The 20,931-nt window shown below is 37.4% G+C and overlaps 1 protein-coding gene across 1 annotated transcript in view; it reads left to right on the forward strand.

Moving 5' to 3' along the window:
- Positions 1-19,510, forward strand: part of SEMA3E (semaphorin 3E) — a 131,585-nt gene extending 112,075 nt beyond the window's left edge. The window contains exons 12-17 of the mRNA XM_036401257.2: positions 2,366-2,457; positions 3,630-3,671; positions 6,809-6,975; positions 13,005-13,072; positions 14,569-14,708; positions 16,288-19,510. Coding sequence (XP_036257150.1) covers positions 2,366-2,457; positions 3,630-3,671; positions 6,809-6,975; positions 13,005-13,072; positions 14,569-14,708; positions 16,288-16,740 — 962 coding nt within the window. The 3' untranslated portion in view covers positions 16,741-19,510. The remainder of the gene's footprint in view (positions 1-2,365; positions 2,458-3,629; positions 3,672-6,808; positions 6,976-13,004; positions 13,073-14,568; positions 14,709-16,287) is intronic.
- Positions 19,511-20,931: the final 1,421 nt, after the last annotated feature.

Here is a 20,931-nt window from a genome sequence, read left to right on the forward strand (position 1 = left end):
TAAAAACTAGCAAGAGAAAGAAGTATAGGATTCCATTTTAATCTCTTTTCTTTAAAAAAAAATATAAAAAAATTGCAGAACAACCAGCCTTTTTTTTTTAAATTTCAGAACACTGTCAGGTATCTAAGCTGAGACTTGGAGACCTGAGAGAAACAAAGGTGATATGATTTCCAAAAATATCTGTTCAAGTTATTGGTTTTATTCCACAGTTTCTTTCCCCAGTTCTGGAGACAACAAGTCTAGCTGATACCATTAAAAAAAACCTGCCAGCTTCCAGATTTGGGTTTCAACACAGATGAAGGAAGGAAGGAGGGAGGAAATGCCCAATTTCAAAAAACCTGAAACTTTTAGAAGTTTCCTATCAAGTTTTCTTGTCTTTCTTCTGTGCCATTTTTTTAAATATAGAGAGCTTGTTTAGCAAGAATTTTTAAGCATCTTCCTAACAAATGCAATAAAGGAAAAATACAGCCTATAGCTGCACTGAGTCTAAGAAAGCAGAAAAAAAATAAATGCCCTAATGGTATTTGAAAAATAGAAAAACTTAAGAAAACAAGAGGAAAGGCTGGAACTACGCAAGACTTAAGTCACATCTAATCTGTCTGGAAAAAAAACAAGGATTCTTACATTCACATTTAATCAATTTAACAACAGGAGTGGTATCACACATCATTTTGACCAATTTTTCTAGGAAAGCAGTTACAGTGAATTATTTTTTATTAATGACATTCCTCTGATAAGTACATTTCAGTGTTGAAAACATTCAAAAAATCATGTTAATAGAATAGCAAAGGCCTATTTATATTCATTCTGTTTTCTAAGGTTTTAAATAGCCTCTGAATAGTCTTGCTAATGGACTTAATTGTGGTCTGTAAAATATTGTATCATGTGTCACTTATTTCTGTACAGCAGATTTTACAGCGGGTCCTACACCCTTTATATTTTCTCCTTGCATTTTTAATTGTGACTGTGACTTGTACACAAGTGTTTTGTTCAGCAAAGTTGAATCCAAAGTGGCTTAATTGTGTGCTTTAGAGCTGTTTTGGATTGGCCCCCAACAGCTGCCTAGTGTTCTCAGGCTGTCTGATCTCAGGTGACGTGAAATTCCAGCAAAAGAATTTGGATTTTGGAAGCTCTGAAATGAAACCTGCAATCACTACTCTGGGAAAGCTCCCATCAGAAAACTCACTGCTTATTTGGGCAATATAATGTTAGAAAGGGTTGATAAATATTTTTTTTTAATCCTAGTCCAACACCTGCTGTGTAACATAAGTAAGCAGCATCTTACAGCTGAGCAAGTTTCCTTAGGATAGCAGTGCAGGTTAGAAAGGTTCATCAAAGGCAAAGTCTGAACATCAGAGCTTTCACATGTCTGTCAGCAGGAGTTGAAGAGGGACTTATGAAAATCACAGCTCAGAATACAAATTCTTTTCACTGTTCTACTACAAAATGGTTGCCTTTGATTACATAGTCTCTTTGAAAAATGGTGTATGACCCCAGTTTAATGGTTCTTCTTTTTGTGTCACCCTTTGATCTTTTGCTGAACATTTTCCCCAGTGCTTCCTTGCTTCATATGTCCCCTGTAAACCAAGGGTGACTGAAAATAACAGAAGAAAAGAAGTGATATTTGCCATTTTTGATGACAGATTTTCAGATTAAGGAGAGGAAAGCTTTTTTTATAAATAGCCAGCAAGGCAAAACCAAAGTGGTTGAAGTCCAGATGTTATTTGTGTGTTTTACTTTCCTGCAAGAGTTTCAGAGACAGAGAGGTTGATAAATCTAAGTCCAATCTGTCTTTTTGAATGTACATCCTACATTTTGATTCATCTCCCTTCTACTACACCTTCAGCTCAACAGCAGCTCATCGTTTCCTTAGAGAAGGGTAAGAACTGTGCACAATGAGCCCCTGAAGGTTTTTGTACTTTTGCCCGGGGGGATGGAGCTGCTGTCAGCAATTAAGGATGTTCATAGTTTGCTATCTAGTGTAAACACTCAGATCCTATAATTAAAGCTACTTTACACTTGCTTGCCTCACTCCCATTTCTTTTTCTGAAATATGGTTGCCCTCTGTGATCCTTTTGCTATTCACAATGGGTTATGATCCAATGTTTGAAAAATACAATTAATTACATATCTTATAAGTGTCTAAATCAACTCTTATTTGCCAGGGATAAATTGTCATATATTTCATTTTCTAAGAGTAAGAATCCTCATTAATGACAGCACAATGCAACTAACTTTTCATACTTATAAATTTCAATCCATTATCAATTTGAAGAAGCCATTTCAGGTATTTGAAGGCCATATAAATATTTCAACCAATCATAGCCTTTACTTTCGTTTTTTTTTGTTTTAAATTCGTGTCCAGATAATGGTATTGTGCTGAAAGTCATAACAATTTACAATCAAGAGACAGAATCTATGGAAGAGGTGATTCTTGAAGAGCTGCAAGTATTCAAGGTAAACTGTGTTGTCTGTGAAGTATATACAAAAGTCTTGAATTTTCTGCAGAATTAAAATGTCAAAAAAATCTGAGGACAGCCAAATGTATAATACTCCTTTGCAAGAAATTTTCTAATTATCTAGCAATTTTATGACAGGAAACCTTAATTTTCAAATGAAGTTTTTCTAATGTCTCCAGTACCAAAGCATGTTGAAGCAAATCACAACTACTGCCTTTCTATTTATGCACTTGGACATTGGAGTGCAACTTTTAATTAAAAACTTACTTCATTTTGTTTAATTTTCCCTTGTATCCAATTAAGTAATTAAAAAAAGCATAACTGTGCACATAAAAATGAGCCAGCTACAATCTTGGAACTTTAAATGACATCCAGATAGAAAAAGTCCACTCAGAAAGATTGATTCAGTTAACCTGTCTCTACAGTGGGCAAACATGGGTCCTCATGAGGCAGAACTCCATTCTCCTAAAGAATAATCTATGACTAAAGCTCAGTTCTTGGCATGTGACAAAGCTAACATAATGAAATTCTCTTAGTGAGTATCATCACATCACGTTAGCCAAATAAAGCAGGAGGCTAACCTGCTTCAAGCTATAGGGAGAATCTAATATCAAAAGTTAGACATTTAAATCTGCTACATGAATTTAGGCAGTGTAACTATTGACTTGTTGCCTGCAGAGAAAATCAGAGAATTTGCCCTTCTTGGTAAAACTAGTTTTCAATAGAACTATAAGGGGCTATGTATTGCTCCAAGAAATCTGAGCAGAGGGCAGAGAGGACAATGGTAAAAGAAGGAATTCCTGCTATTTTCGTCTTATCTTCAATGAATGTTTTGTTATAAAGAACACTCCACTTATCACTTTCAAGCAGGACAAAAGACATTCAGTGGTGACAAGAGCTAATGTCATGTTTGACAGGGAAATTGTAGTGTTCCTGTAGCTCTGATAATCCTGAATTAAGTGTTGGCTGCTTGTTTCCAAATAAACTGTTTTAAAGCAATGTTTCTGAAAGTCACAATTTCCTCACATCTTTCTTAAAAAAAGTCAAAGTATCTAGCAAAGCCGAATGTAATAAGTAAATACCAATACTATTTTACCTGATTTATTTTCATAGCAAAAATATATTATATATTCTTTTTTCTAAGCAAACAAATATTTCCTATTTTTTTAGATGCCAGTTCCTATTATTTCTATGGAAATCTCTTCAAAAAGAGTAAGTATTTTACAAGTTTGAAATATGATGATTGTGACTCAAATGTAATGAAGCTGTAAACTGCACAGAGCTAGGTGCATGGATAGATGGACAGATGTACATCATCTATAATGAGATCTGGTTGGACACATGTAATTGTTCTGTAATATAAACTTATGGTTATATGCTCTGTTCCTTTATCATGTATTTATGTTTTTCAATTCTAGTGGTAAATATCCTTAGTTCAAAATACCATAAATAAAAAGCAAGTAAAAACCTGTTTCATAAGTTACTGTTGTACTAATCACAGTAGGGATTAGTTTGGTGGATATGGTAATTCACAGAAAAGTTCATTGTTGATAAATGCAGACAGACTTCAGCCCCATGGGGATATAGAGCCTTGCTGGCTCTCCCACATATTCAGTTGCCCTGTAGAACTGTTTGCATCTGAGTTCTTTTTGAGTTTCTGAAATTTCTGCTGATAAAAACACCCAATTTATTACTCTTGTGGGCAGATTCTCTTCCATATCATATCATATAATCATATCATCTCAGCATGGAGCCATTATAAACATCCAAGGATAGTTATATCTTAATGTTAAACATGTCCAACAGTGATGTTAGACATCCGGTGCAATGTAGGTGCACATAAACACAGTGAAACACGAGTAACAAAGAATGAAAACTGCTTTCTTAGGAGGTGTGACTGTGCCCCAAAGGGTTATTTGAGTCTTGGTGTCTAATCAACTTGCATTCTTCCTGTATGTAATGCAGAAAGTCAAAGTCCTGTGATGGTAATTCAGAAAAGGATTTAGGTCGAAGTATTTTGAATTATTTCCTGCCTCAATCTTTTCCCACAGACTGTGAAAGCAGCTTTGGAGACTAGATTATCTAGCACAGCACCTAAGTGATTATTTGGAGAAAGACTTGGTGTCTTTTCAGATGTTTACCTTCAACTCTCAATGAATTGTCATGGTTAAAGGGTTGTGTTGGAAGAGTAAAACAGATAACCATAAAATATGAAGTAGCATTTATCCATTATATTCATCTCCCAAGAGGTGTGCTAACTCTACTAATTCAAGGCATACCTGGAAAATCTGGACAAATCTGCAAAAAAGCCACAAGAGCAACCCAATAGTTGAAGAAAAAACTTATTGTGAGAAGTAAAAGTAGCTTTACTTTTTTGAGAGATCAAAAAGAAGACTGAGAGAGAACAGGAGAGTCAGATATATATTTTACTGTGTGAAGTGACTTCCTACTGTGTGTATGAGGATTCTTAAACATTGATGGCAAAGCAATATCAGATTAAAAAACCAAGATCAGATTGTTGAATGTAGATAAACTTATTCTTGAAAGAGCATACAGTTTTCTGACACTGAGGACAATTAAATGTTGGAATATGTGTTAGGGTCAGAGTTGGCACCAAGTAATTTTGTCTTTAAAATCAGCAGGAATGTAACATAGTTGAGCATACATGAAAAAAAAAAAAAAGTTGTACCTCCAGCATTTTTGCCGATCTCTTTTGAACTTGGAGTTACTGAGTCTGTGGAGATCTCCTTGCTACCTATGTCTCCATATCCTTATAACACTGACCAGTCTTCACCAAGTCATGGTACAGTAAAATATCACATTTCAGGGCTGAGCTTGTTATCTGCAGAGACTGGGAAAGAATGTTCTTTGATGTTCACTTGGCTAGATATCAGATGCTTCTTTTTCCTCCTGTGATTTACCAAGACTTAAAGAAGTCTTTACCCTTGCTAAAAGATAAAAGAGAAAATCTCATCTCATATGTCTCATTTAAAGTGTTGTTCATGTCTTCTGGGACAATCGCACTGCAGCGCTTGCAGACAAAGAATTCCCCTCAAACAAGTATCCTAGGTTTTCTCTTCATTCCAGTTGGCAGACTGAGTTCCTGCTACTATCATCTGGTTTATCTCACCAGAAAACGTCTTCAAGCATTGCTGTTACCAGCCTCTCCTAGTTTATTCCCCTGGCATCTCTCAAAGTTTGATTTCTGTGATCTAAAGAGATATAAGAAGTATAATAAGGAAAAAGAACAGACTATCCAGATTAAAATTTATATTTTGTGACTGAATAAGATGTCAGTATTTTCCAGCTTTAAGTAACTTTAAAATACCAGATTATGACAGCTCGATCAAAGAGTAGGAATTATGGACTAAATTTGGCCACTAGGATGAGCACAACTTAGGAATCCTTTTTCTGACTGGTAAAACTGTGGAAGTGAGCTGTGCATAAGCAGTTTCTATTGCAGCGCATAATGCATATTTCTGTGTTCAGAAAATTTACATTCATCAGCAACAAGACTTTTTCTCAAATTCTTTCACTTCAAGCTATTCTCTTCTGAATTTATTGGCAAGTGTCTGAAGAATTAAATTTATTATCTCTTATTTGATTTGAAAAGGACATCTATGTGAGCTCAAAAGATTCGAACAATGAATGCTAATGCTGAAAAACTCCCACCCAAACCCTGTAAATAAATACTAAAGGAGAGAGTGACATGTTAATTTGTAAGGAAAGACTGCACAGCAACAGGAAAACAACTAAATAGCTATCTATCTATCTATCTATCTATCTATCTATCTATCTATCTATCTATCTATCATCTATCTCCTGTGCACTGAGGTATTATACAAATCATAGCACTATTGTGCATGTAAATATGTGGCCATATTCTAAGTAGCCACATCAAGAGTTAAATTTACTTGAAAACTCCCATTTTAAAATTTAATTTGCTTATAACCCTTGCATATTTGAACTTCTTTGTTTAAAGTCTTTCATGTCAAGTTGGGGTTTTTTTGCAGATCAGTTAGGTGACAGACAAGTGTAAAGAGGGAGGCATTGGAAAATATCTTGATGAAGAAAAAGAAATGTAAACTCTTGCCTATTCAAACACAAAACTGAAACTTTAGAATCGAGGAAATGTCAAAATAAACTTGTTCATTTTGCCTTCTTTCTGTTTCTCTGTCCTCAGTTGGAGAGTTTAATCTGTAATCAGATATTTTCCTACAGAGTAACTCTGCCTCCCTCAGGTCACATGCTGGAAGCACAACAAGCAACGATTCATTTAACAATTTCTGCTTTGGGAAGAGAAGTTTTAGTGGACATTCTAGGAACCCTGTGTGGTGCTTTTTTTGCAGCAACAGCTCTACGTGGGATCTGAGGCACTCATAGCCCAAGTGAAGTTCCACCAGTGCGACATGTACGGCACAGCCTGCGCCGACTGCTGCCTGGCTCGGGACCCCTACTGCGCCTGGGACGGCATCGCCTGCTCCCGCTACTACCCCACGGCAGTGCAGGCAAAGAGGTGAGAGCCCCTGCTTCTTCTGGAACTCTTTTTACAAATATCTGCATCAACAGTTTCTACTGCAACACGGAGTACTTCGTTACTGATCTTATTCATCTCCCACTCAGACATAACCCAACAGTGAGGTGTTGCACCACACTAAGGCATAGTTGTCTTCTAATTTCTCAGCAGCGCCTTAGAGGATTGCAAGGAACCAAACTCACAGGGTGGCATAAACCGCAGTAGCAGGAATATTTTTATGACTAGAGCTAAGTCACTTTGTAAACATTTGCGTCACACTGCAAACTGATTTCCTCAAACATCTTTCCATGTCTTTGCAACATCAGAGACCTGGTTTGGTAGTACTATACAGCAAGTATATCACACTTCAGTAACATACACCACAGAATTTCTAAGAAAAGTTCAAAGAAGATGCTTTGTTATTAGTTGCGACAGTGTTCACAGGGGTCTGAGGGTGCAGGAAGAGATGAGGATCTGACTCCGTGTTTCAGAACGCTTGATTTGTTATTTTATGATATATATTATATTAAAACTATACTAAAAGAATAGAAGAAAAGATTTCATCAGAAGGCTAGCTAAGAATAGAAAAAGAAAGAATGAATAACAAAGGCTTGTGTCTCAGACAGAGAGTCTGAGCCAGCTGACTGTGATTGGCCATTAATTACAAACACGCACGTGAGACCAATCAGAGGTGCACCTGTTGCATTCCACAGCAGCAGATAATCATTGTTTGCATTTTGTTCCTGAGGCCTCTCAGCTTCTCAGGAGGAAAAATCCTAAGGAAAGGATTTTTCAGAAAATATCATGGCTACAATTAGTAATATACCTTCACCAACCAAAAACCACCACAACAGATTTTCTGCAAAAGCTATGTTTTGGTTTTCTGCAGTGGTTGAAAGGCAAATTATTCTAGAGGCAAGCTCAAAGCACAGACCTGATTTGGGTGCTTTAATTCTTTTTTGTGGAGACTCTTTCTCTGTATCACCCTTCATGGTTCTTGACCTTCATTCTTTCATTCAGTGGTTTCCCTGGGACTTGTCCTCCCTTCCCACTCAAATCCAGATTCTGAAATTCAGCTACACAGGTCAAGTATCTAGAACATGCATGTTTTAATCCAGACCTTTTCACAAAAAATTAGTCAGCTTTGCCACCTAGAGAGAGAAATTTCTTACCTGAATTGGTAAGAAATTTTGGTATTGCATAATTCAAATGATTTCTGTGGCTTTTTAGCAGTTTCTGGTTTTAAAAATATATCTTATTTATACTAGACCTACAAGGACTATAATAATAAATTGAATAAATTCCAGAAGAGTTTTGAAAACTTGTGGAGATGGTTAAGTCCAAACCAAGTCACAGTATCCCAAATGTATTATTGTTTCTTAAGGAAAATCAGGAATATGGGGCTTTGTATTTAGTTATTTTTCATCTGCCATATTTTATCTTTCCATGAACCTGGATGCACTCAAATGCATACTGACTATTGTCAGGCATAATAGACATTTCCATACATTTTTTAAAAAGCTAATTAATACAGTGATGTTATTTTTGGTAACATCATTTTTTGGATAAGGCACATTTAAAAGTACAAATGAGAAACACTCAGCATAATTGAGCATCTCTTGGATTTACTGCACTATGGCATATGTTAAACCAAGCAGGAAACCTACACAGCTTTTATAAGCAGGACTGCATAGTTTTCTTGTGCCTTTTGTGAATATAGGGAAGGGAAGAAGTGGGCTCTGGTTGACTGCTCACCATGAAATAAATCTGGTTAAAATTTTCAGGCCCCGGATTAAGAAAGATGAGCTATACAATGGGCCAGGGAGATTAATGTCCTACAGTATAAGTAGAAATTGGATTATCATAATGATAAAGCATATGGGTTACTCATCTGATGATGCAAAAGTCATTTGGGAGGGAAGGGGGGGTTAAAAATTTCCCAGCAGCATTTTAGCTGGTTAACAGTATCACCATTTATGTTGTGCAGGCTACTTGCTGTCTAAGGAAAGATGAGAGGATCTCACTGAGGCCTGGACTTTGTTGTATATGTTTCTCACCTAAGACACTTTCCAGAGTATCAGCCTTTAAGTTCCCTGAAAACACATTATCCAGGGGGGGTGATATGGGCAGCACCCCAGGCACTTTCCTGTGCCTTGCCTCCTCAACATTCAGCCGGTCAGCCTCTAAAAGAAGAAAATACTGCTGCTATCTCCCTCCTTCTCTTAAGATAAGCACTGTAGCAGTGGAGAAGGGATTTGCACTCAATTGAATGTTCTTGAAGTCTGCAAAACTTGTTTTCCATATCAGAGTCTGGGGAAAACATCAGGACTAACAGTGTTGAGAGGCATGAATGGCATTTGCTTTGTTCACTTTAGGTCACAGCTGAAGCTCAGAGCATTTTAAGTTTAAGGCCTTACACTAACTGTGTGGTACAGAGAGAGGCAGGGAGAGGTACTGGGGACATGTGTATGGAAGTTGTTTTAGGTTGCTTCCTGTCAGGTACCATGTGAAGAGTACAAGGGGACAAGGCAGGTCCCGCCAGACAGCGTGGAATTCTTTGAACTGTGTGGAATGCTTTGATACCAAGTAGCATTGAGTAGTTGATAACCCTACCATGGCTTTGAATTTAATTAATGCCACATCCCAGAGCATTCATGTCTTAGTCTGGCCTTGTCTCAAGGCTCATGATTTCTGCTCAAGCTGCACATGGTAATACAAGTAATGTGAGTTCAAGGGGCATTGGAGGGCATTTGTTTCTCCTGTTCCTGAGACCTGTCCCTTTATTAGAGTCATGCAGTTGAGCCTTATATTGCAACACACTTGAACTGACCTTAGTACCACCTGTCTGCTCAAATGTGACCTCCATTCTGTACATTTAGGTGGAGTTTTGATCTGTAAGAGCAGTGCTGCTAGTGGGTAAGGGCTCTGCTCAAAGCTCTCCTTTTAATTCCAGTCCTAGTGGTGAAGAATTCAATTGAGGCAGGGATGTACAATGTACATTTGGTCCAAATGCTGTCTGCTTTAGATGCTGATACCTCCAAGGTACACAAGTGTTTAGAGTAACATTAAATAGAAATCTGTAAACTAGAATAACAGATTGAGAGAGAAGTGAAGCATAAATATAAAAACCTTACTTGGTTTGGCTTGGCCTCTGATATTAATTTTTTAAATTGTGAAAATCCTTGTTCATGTATATCCTTGATAACTAATTAAATGGGGGATTTAATTAAGAAAAAATAAAAACGGAGTCCAAAATCCCATATCTTGATGCTGGCAGCACAGCACACCACAATTCTCTGGTAATTACAGGTGTGTGGCTCCTGAATACTGCAAATACCTCAGATGGCAGAAGGAATTTCAACTGCATTCAAATTTCTTGAAGTGTACTTGAGAAAGCAGAGGTCCAGGACTTAAATATTTTAGTTCACTATTAGCTCTGCAATCTGATTTAGTCAGTTTCAATTTTTATCTAAACAAGCACCAAATTCTACAAGTGAGATTCTTTGCTGTATCAGCTCCCTATCCAGGCTGAAAAAGGTCTGAAGTAATTTAAAAATGTCTTTGAACTTGGGTAGGCATTGTGTGATTCTTTAGCTAATTTTTGAAAGCTGACAGTCTCTCCCCTGCCTCCTCTCCCTCTCTGTCTTCTTTCTCCATCACCCACTCCACCAGCAGGCACACAGTCTACTGATTTACTTGTGCAAACATAGTGGTGCCTTTTCTTCACAAGACTTTTTGATTTTGCCTCACATATTCCTGGGAAATAGTGAAGAAAAATGAAAATGATGGTGATGGTAATGATGATGATGATGATGACTGTGTTGCTTTCTTGCAGATTATTTTTACCAGGGCTCATGGAAGCACAGAGTTAAGGGCTGAAATCTAAATCAATGAAATTATAGATTGCAAGAGATACTTCCCAAAATTCAGTAGACTTGTTAATCACTGAAAATTGTTCCTTACAGTAATTTATCTCAGGGATTGTCTGATAATCTATTATTCTGAGTAAAATCATTTTTAAGAAAAAATAATACCAGACTTATGTCAGTATTTGTGAAATAAGTTTATCTCCCAGCATCTCCCTCTCTTTCAGCATCTCTCTCCATTTTTGTCTTCTATTTGAGAAAATAGTAAGTGAAGGCACCGAAAATAGTAAGTGAAGGCACTGTATCTTCCCCAGTCTTCACAGCTGCAACAGTAAAATTCCATCAAGCAAACATTTCTTTTTCTTTAATGATTCCGACAACTGGAGAAATAATCCTGTCTTACAGAACTAAGTTTTTTTTAGCTTTACAGTGATCTTAAGGAGCTCATGAGTAAATAGAACATGCTTGCTACCTGTTCCTGCTAGATAGGGCTGTTGCACCTTACAGCAGCAGGATTGTCTGTTTGTTTTTTTAAAGGCTAATGCATATCCTATAGTGTTTATGTATATTTGTGCAGGAGAATGTCTCTTCTGAGTAATCTACACACACAGACTTGCAAACCTGGTGACAACATTTATCAGCACTGACACTACACATTGCAATGACAACACCCAGGGCAGAATTAAGGCCCAGTTGCTACCTCTGTTTTTCTTGAATAGGATGCAAGTGTTGTTAGCATTTCTCCCTAAAAGCCCAATGCAGTCTTCACTGAATTTCCAGATTCCCCTGAAACAACAATGGAAAAACACTGGTTCTTCTCTGAATATCAATGGAGGTTAATCTTGGTCCACCAAGAACACTGGATCAGGAGTTCATATGGGTGACAGAACTCAGGAAATAATCACTGTCTACAGCCAGATTAAAAATGAAATTAGTAATATCCATGGACAAGACTTTTAGATGGTGTAAATCTAAATAGTTTTAGTGAATTTGATTTGTGACAAATTAAAATTTTGTCTATTGGGTTCACATAGAACTGGAGAATAACTATATTTCACTAGTAAAATGCACAGAATAACAGAACTCTTTGGCTTTGTTTGTTTCTAATGTAATTTAAACTGTACACATACCTACTGTGTAAGATTTGCTGCACTGCATATTTCTTCTATTAATCTGTTATGCATGGTATTGGCAATACTGTATAGAATTACTCTTTATGCAAATATAGGAACAGTATCCTCAGAAAAACCACATTTGAGGTTGATGGACATACTATTGTAGCAAGATACAGCATTCCTATAGGCTCTTTTATTTCCCAAGTAAACAATTTTAATTTTATTTATCAAGGCACTCAAAGAAAATAAATGCTATATGAAGACACAATTCTTCTGGGAATACACTATATAATAATGGTTTTAATATTTTTTTTTTCTGTAAATGCAATAAAAAACTCAAACCTCTAAAGTCAGAATGATTTTTCTTTCAAAAGGACTTGTATTTTTTCCAGGTCAAAAACAGGGCTCACATGTTCTGACCCCAGTTCTTCTTCCACCAGTTCACTTTCTAAGCATGGGCATTCATGAATGTGTACATTTCCCTGTTGAGAAAAATGAGCTCAGTAACTGCCTGGTACAAAGGTACAAATAAAATAAAGTGTTTCTTCCACACGTTAAGACTCTCAAGCGAAGGAAAAAAAAAACAAAAAAAACCCATGAGACTAAAGGATAAAAGAAGTACCATTCACATGCATGGGAAACTGTGCTGAATTAAAAAAGGAGAACTTCCATGAGAGAGAGAGAGAGAGAGAGAGAGAGAGAGAGAACCCAAAGACAGGCTAAAGGTCCCTATGACTGAGTGTTACCCAGTCAGTTCAAAGGATCTTGTTTTTGTATTTATAACATTAGCATAGTTATATATAAAATGGACACATAATGGTACCTCTTCTCCAGACAAGCATGTTTCTGTTTTGCAGACACATGACTCCCAGTAGGCTGAGTGGAGACAGAATACTGATTTATAAATGAGCACTTCTCACAACAATGGTAAATTGTTAGCAACAAAGGTTTAACTCCTGAAGTTTTTAATGAAGGCTAGTTCAGCATAAGCCAAACAACTTGTAAGCTAAACATGTTCTCTCAAATAATTCCACTTTTTTCCCTGCAGACGTTTCCGCAGACAAGACGTTCGGCACGGGAACGCGGCGCAGCAGTGCTTTGGCCAGCAGTTCATTGGTAATCTACTCAAATGTACAAATGCTTGTAAAGGCCTGGAACAGCCAGCACAGAGTTTGCCAGAACATGAGCCAGACCATGATCTCACCTGCTGTTTTCACTGGCATGTTCCTATCATGTTGTTAGAGCCGTGGGGCTGAGCCCCAGCCATCCAGGTCTAAGGGTGACTGTCTCAGAGGGTGACATCCCAAAATGTTCGTGTGGTGCTGCAGCACTGACATTCAGACTAAAGATGGGGAGAAAGCATCCCAGTGGCTCCCAACAGAAAAAAAAAAAAAAAAGGCAGAAAGATGAGGCAGGGATAAGAAACAATGGAGCTGCATTCTGAAATAGGTATGAAATAGTCAGGACACTTAAAATTTCAGAACAGGCATGAGCAGTGACATGACAGAATAAAAATTTGTGTTTATGATCAAGTTTTCTCTTAAAAAAATAAGATAGAATACTGTTATCCAAACCTTGAAAAGTGAGGATTTCAAACATGGGTATTGGGAATAGAAAACCAGAAAGAAAATATTTGCATGGAAATGCTCTGTATTTTGCAGGATAATACACAATACATTTATAGAAGAAAAAAATAGAACATAAAAGTTTCTTCTAGAATGATATCCAGAGAAACACTATTTTAATATTTACATATATATATATATATATATATATATATATATATATATATATATATATATATATGTATATTTTACCAGAGAAAGCGTCATTAAAATTGAAGTCCATTGGAGGATATTGTACATTTTGGAAAAGTATATTCCAATATTAAGTGCTAATCCTTCCACAAGTTTAAAATATAACAGGGAAATCACAGTTATATAAAACAGTGTATTTTTTTAAGATATAAAGCTATTTGGACTCAAGAATCATTCTCACTATTATGGAATAAGATGATTTTGTTAATCAAGCAGTTGGTTTTTTTCAGTGTAACAACTAGTTTATCTTCCTCCAGATGTTTTGTTGGATTGAAAACCAGAATTAAATTTTGATTTCATTCATTCACCTTGTTTTTACTAGCACCCTTGGGCCCAAACTGTACATTCAGTTAATACATGTATAGCATGGATATATATAATATTGGTTAGAGTATTTATAGTATCATTCTGCAAACAGTTACATGCTGTAATTATCCCTAAAAAAATTAATTTTTTTTATTATATTTAAACATGTTTTGAATCCTTCTCTTTCACTGAGTGAAAATGAAATTAACTATTCATAAGAACCAGGCACAAGCAATTAGCAGTGTGAAAGGCTGAGATCTGTTTCTCTGTAGTCTTAGGTGAGTCGCAGCACAATTTGGTCAGATGCTGTGAAAGCCTGGGATGATGGGAAAATTCATTTAGCAGGTCAGATCTGCCTTAGACATTCCTTTCCAGTCACTGTCTGGTTGGATCTGAATTAAGCTTCACTACTAAAAGTAAATATACCCTGAACATGGAGCATAACAGAACTTGCAGTAACACATTTTTGAAACATTTTTTTCCTTCCAGGTGAAGTTCTGGAGAAGACTGAGGAAAGACTTGTTTATGGGATAGAGTACAACAGCACCCTTCTGGAGTGCACCCCTCGGACCTTGCAAGCAAAAGTCATTTGGTTTGTCCAGCGAGCACATGACACTAAGAAAGAAGAGGTAAATATTCTTATAAACTAACTTTTTTCAATAAAAGAGCCTGCTGTTAGGAACATCACCTCCTCACTGAATTTCTGCCACCAGTTGCTGAAATGTACATGGGTGTCAGGGAAAATCACTGCGTTCATCTGGTCTCTTGACTTAATAGACCTGAGAATTTCACCTGGTGTTTGCATTCAACATCTTGAATGCAGATGTTAGACATGTAGTGAAGCTAATTTAGGATCTCAAAACAAAGGAAAATCCATCACTTCTCTTGGTATGTTTTTGCAGGGATGAAATGTGTATGTATTATTTCCAGTGATAGTCTAGCTTCTATTCATTCTTGCTGCCTCACCCATTTGTTACAAAATTTTTGCAAATACGTGTTGGTGGATTCTCTGCCTCTTTTACATGTGTTTTACCATTATGAAAGTGTTTCATAAGTGCAATCATGTTCATTCCTCCATACCTCTCTGATACACATCAATGTAGCTATCACTGCAGTGTAGATAGGTCACTATAAGGCCTGGTAAAAAGTCCCCATCTTTCTTATAAGCTCCCTTTAAGTACTGAAAGGTCAAAATAAGGTCTGGAGCCTCCTCTCCTCTAGGCAGAGCAACCTCAGCTCTCTCTTTCTTCATAGGAGAAGTGCCCCATTCCTCTCTTCATTTTTTGTAACCTTACTCCAGTCCCACTCTAACAGGTCCATGTCTGCCCTGTACTGAGGATCCCAGAGCTGGATGCAGCCCCCCAGGTGGGGGCTTACCAGAGCAGAGTGGAGGGAGAGAATCACCTCCCTTGGCCTGTTGGCCACACTTCTTGTTATACAGCACAGGACAGAGTTGGTTTTTTACAAGTGGATGTGGCCAGCTCTAATCCAGTTCCTCATCCTTCAGTACTGCCAGGTCCTTAGTTCATTCTCTTCAGGGCAGCTTTTGATCTCTTCATCACTCAGTACTTCTGCTTAAATTCATCACCTTACTGTTAAATGAGAAGCTGAGGATACCATTTTCCTGGCCATTCCTGCTGCTGGATTAGACAGCTCAGTGCTTCCTGCTTGCCAACAGCTGTGAATGTCTCAGGAACATTCCTGTAGCCTCAGGAACTGTAGGAGGAACTCAAACAGGCAGACTCGGAACTGGGACTTTAAAATCACAGTGGTCCTGCAGATGGATATGCAAATATTTTTATGAATGTCTCCTCAAAAGCATACCAGTCTATAAGAGAATTCACAGGAATCCTTATCAAAGGTCAGCTGGGAAATGCCCTTTTTTTTCCATCCAGTAGATTAATTCCATGTTTCCAACTTACTTCCCTCTGCAATTAAAACACAGATCTGTCTGCTTCACTATGTGTTCTGCCATGCTTCCCAGATTCTTTAGATTGTTCTCCATTTACAACTCAATCTCTTCTTTACTTCAAGTAAATATTTTTGTTATTACAAAAACACTCTGAATTAAAAATTTTGTAGATCTCTAATCTTCCTCTCAATATTTAGTATTACAGTCATGAAAGTACAGTTCAGAAATAATTAAATTGGTTTATTGTAATAGCAAAGGCCTGTGCTCTATAACTGCATTTATGGTTTTTTTTTCAGGTGAAGACTGATGATAGAATAATAAAAATGGACCTTGGCCTTTTATTCCTGAAGCTGCATCGACTGGATGCAGGGACTTATTTTTGTCAGACAGTGGAGCACAGCATTGTTCACACTGTCAGGAAAATCACCCTGGAGATAGTCGAGGAGGAGCGTGTAGATGAAATGTTCAATAAAGACTATGAGGAGGAGATCTCTCACAAAATGCCATGCCCAATGCAGAGCAGTATACCTCAGGCTTCAAAGCCATGGTATAAGGAATTTCTTCAGCTGATTGGTTACAGCAACTTCCAGAGGGTGGAAGAATACTGTGAAAAAGTGTGGTGTACAGATAAGAAGAGAAAAAAGCTGAAAATGTCTCCATCCAAGTGGAAATATGCCAGCCCTCAGGAGAAGAAGGCAAGGATCAGGCCAGAGCATTACCGGCTGCCCAGGAACATAGCTGACTCTTGATGGACAAAATCCATCCACTGTTTCTGAGCAAAATTTTATTTGGACTTAAGAGGGAGATATCAGTCTTGGTTTGAGTAAATTTCACAGGTTTATATATGTAAAATATTGGGACTGAAAACAAAAATGATATGGTAAGTTATATTGTAAACTCATGATGACTGTTTAGAAGCATTTTAAACAAAATCTTCCCAACTATGTGGTTCTAAGTAAGTAAATGCAATCAGAGTTTTGCATTAGGGAGGACATGACAATCTTCAGGTTTTGAGTGCTTGAATCAGTTCCCTGTGTGGGTCGTGCTTGCGCTGTATATTGTTGCACATGATGGCATATTTAACAAATTCAAATAGCTAAACATTCACAAGTGGATGAAAAGTATAAGAGATAGCTTTTCTTTGTTTCACAAACTTCTCATGCTTCTGAAAGCAGCACGTCTCAAGATCTTTTTCCTTTTGATTGTGACCTGTCTGAGTTCATCACTGAGAACAATGAGTTGTGTTAATACAGTGTACTGCTACTTATAAAGGTAATGAAGGGAAATCCTATTTGCTTCCCATCTTTTTTTCAGTATCAGCCATTTATGAAGCACAGTGTGCTCCCACAGCTAAATAATATTGCCTAGTAACTTCATGTAAGCCACGTGCATGCTGAGAACACAGAATGAAATTCATCGATTTATCTACATAGGAAGTTGAATAATGGTTTAGATAGAAAACGAGTCCATCTTGTGTCTGTGCATTGCCTTAGTGGACACGAATTAAGGGATCGCCCTCTTGTGGCTAAAGAAAGCAAAACACGATATTTAAATTACTTTTTTTTTGAAGAAATATGTATAAGCAAAGTATTACCAAGATCCCCACTGGTTTGCTTTCAGCAGACACTTTTAGTCTCCATGTGCTAAAGCCACAGATTTAGAAGGCAGTGTTGGAAGTACTTTATACTGGGAAAGCAGTGTTTTAAATAAGTGATGCTTTATGTTGATAATGTGCTTTTGGGGTAAAATGCAGTCATAAAAAGTTAGGATGCAGATTAAAAACAAAGCCAGCATTATGGAGCTATGTTTCTATAGTTTCAGGATCTGGTCCACATAAACCTTTTTCTGATGTGTGATCTCTGTTCGAAAGGGCTGCTTTGCTCCTCTTGTGAGTGATACCAGGAAAGGAGATCAAAAGAATTAAGTCATTTACAATCTAGGTCTTACATGACTGACTTAACAAAAAAAAAAAAAACCCAGTATATATGTGTATGTGTATATATATATAATATATATATAAGAAAAGCTTGCTTTCAGAAACCAGATCCAGAAAATGCAGAAAACCTAGCATTTCAATACCTGAGAAATTTAATATTACAAAATGAATTGGATTGGGGATTTTTTAAATTAAAAATTTAAAATAAGAAAGGGAAGTTAAACACAAATTAAGCATAAATACAAGCTAAATGTAAACACAAATGAGTCGAAAATTAGTTTACTCCTAAAATAAGAATAAGATGCCAGTAGGGGAAATAGCCAAGCTGATCCAAATTTTTATGCCATGAAGAAAATATACAAGGGATACATCACCTACAAAGAGTTTCCCTGGAAGAGTGGGATTAGCAGCCTGGGTAACAGAGGTTTGTGGTTTTGCTCTGTTCCCAAAGGCAGCAATCAGTGCTAACCCAGAGTTCTCCAAGCAGGCTGTTTGTGAGAGGAGCTCACAGCTGCTGACAGGACCAGTGAGCTTTGCTGTGCTCCTCTGGGAGCAGAGACTGACTCTGTGTTTGGAAGGAGCACATGGCACACTGTCAGCAGCCAGAGTGTGAGGAAAACAGGGTTTCACCTGGTGTGGGTATAACATGAATGAATCTTCATCAGCCTGTTAGGGGATCAGGGTGTCTGAGGGTTTGCACTTGGTTTAGCTACGATGTCTCCCTAAGACATGGGACTGGACACTGTGCAGATCCTTGCATGAATTCATGCTTTGGTCTGAGAGAGGAGACTGGATGCACTCATGTTTCTGGGACAGTTTAATGGAACTTAGTTGCCTGTAGGATTTCCTATTTGTTTACAGCTGTATGGAAAGGACCAGCAGTGTGATTTGTGGCAGAGAACACACACAGAACAAGCATCCCTGATCTGAACTTAATGCCCTATACAAACCTCATTAATATCCTTGGTGAAAAACTTCTAAAACACTACTAAAATCTTTTCTGATGAATTATGGAGTCCCCTTCTTTTAAGCAACAATGGGAGTTATTTTTTTTTTTTTTATTCATTTGCAAGTATCTAGTGCTAAATGTATCATTAATGAACTATTTGAAGACAATTATAGCATCTCAGCCTCATGGAACAAATCTAACTTTGTCTCATTCTCTGGTATTTCAGGTGGAAATCATCTTATATGGAAATCAGGATTCTTGACTTAATATGAGAGTGTATATTTTTAGCTACCCATCCCTTTAGTGTTTACATGTGGAGAATTGCATTACCTTTTTATTTTCCTTTTAAAACTTACATTTTTAGCTTACACCTTGCTCCTTTCATGGTTGCAATACCTGTGAGAATTCAGAACTACAAGGTCTTGTTCAAAGACTGCTCTGACATCTATATGGAAGAAGAGAAAGAGTGACAGTGTATTTTGGAAGGATATGCACAAATGTGCATTTAGCACAACGTTATTTAAAATGCTTCTTTGTATATTTGGGGGCCATTGTCTGCTTCTTATCATTATGAGTTTGATGTATTTTGTATGTGCATGAAGTGGTCAAATTATAAATATAATTAAGAACCATATTTGGCTGAAATAATCTGTATTATTTCTTATCATTTATTTTCCCCAGACAGCATGATTATCTGCAGCTCACTAGTCACACATTGTTAATTTCAGGTGTCCTTCACCATGCATTTTATGAGCAGAGACCACAGATAAGGACAGAAAGATGTGTGTATGGAGTTGCCAAATGGGAAATGTGGCACAGGGTAATGAGTAGATATAGTCTGCCTGATGCATCAATGTGTTTTGAGAGTGGAACATCGTCACTTTAGCTTAGAAGATGCTAACCAATGGAAATTCACTGAGAAGCCACAATTTGGATAACACTTTGGACTCTACCCTGTTTCATGATGAAGGAAAATCCAGAGCACTTGGATTAACACTTCCTTTGCTTTGCTCTGGTTTGTTGTTGTCAGTGAGATTACTGTCACCTTTTACAGACTGCTGTGCTCTCAGATTCTCTTGGGACATCAAGGCAGGAGAGTGTTAACCTGATGTGCAACTGCCTGGCTTTTATATCTCAAAATGGGCTTTTAGGATATACAGTGCTGTTCTGTAGCATGAAACAAATCTCTTCTGTATGCAATTGAGAAAAATAATTGTCCTGAAGGGGAATTATTCAGGTATCTGAATAGCACAAGTAACCATCATATTTGAAAAAGTGCTTGAATCAATATAATTAACATAGTTATAGAGTTTCTCTTCTTGTTCTTTTACTTTCTCTTAAATTTCAAGAGTGTGATGGTTTTGGCTGGTGTAGAGTTAATTCTCTTCACAGTGGCTGCTGTGAGGAAATGTTTTGGATTTTTTCTGAGCACAGGGTTGATAATACAGAGAGGGGTTTTTTTTTGTTCTTTTGTTGTTGTTGTTGTTTTTTTGTTTGTTTGTTTGTTTTGTTTGTTTTATTTTTATTGCTGAGCGGGGCTGACACAGAGCCAAGACCTTTCTTTGCTTTTCATACTGCCACACTGGTGAGGGACCTGGGGACGTGTGAGAGGTTGGGGGCAAACACAGCTGGGACAGGTGAACCAAACAAATATTCCAAACCATGTGGCATCATGGTCAGTTCATAAAGTGAGTGGAAGAAGGAGGTTGGGGGGAATTTTGGAGTAATGATGTTTGTCTTCCCAAGTTACTGTTGTGTGTGATGAGGCCCTGCTCTCCTTGAGATGTCTGAACACCTGCCTGCCATGGGAAGCAGTGAATTAATTCCTTGCTTTACTTTGCTTGTGTGCATGGCTTTTGCTTTCCCTATTAAACTTTCTTTATCTCAACTCACAAGTTTTCTCTGTTTCACCATTCCAGTTCACTCCCCGATCCTGCTGGTTGGGGAGCAAATGAGTTTCTGCACTGGGGCTTGGTTGCTGGCTGGTTCTTAACCCTGACAGGGGAAAAAAATCAATTTTCTCCTAAATGTCAGTCAGTCAGGTTCCCTCTTTAA

The sequence above is a fragment of the Molothrus ater genome, chromosome 5 (genome assembly GCF_012460135.2).
Source record: "Molothrus ater isolate BHLD 08-10-18 breed brown headed cowbird chromosome 5, BPBGC_Mater_1.1, whole genome shotgun sequence".
Taxonomy (NCBI): Eukaryota; Metazoa; Chordata; class Aves; order Passeriformes; family Icteridae; genus Molothrus; species Molothrus ater.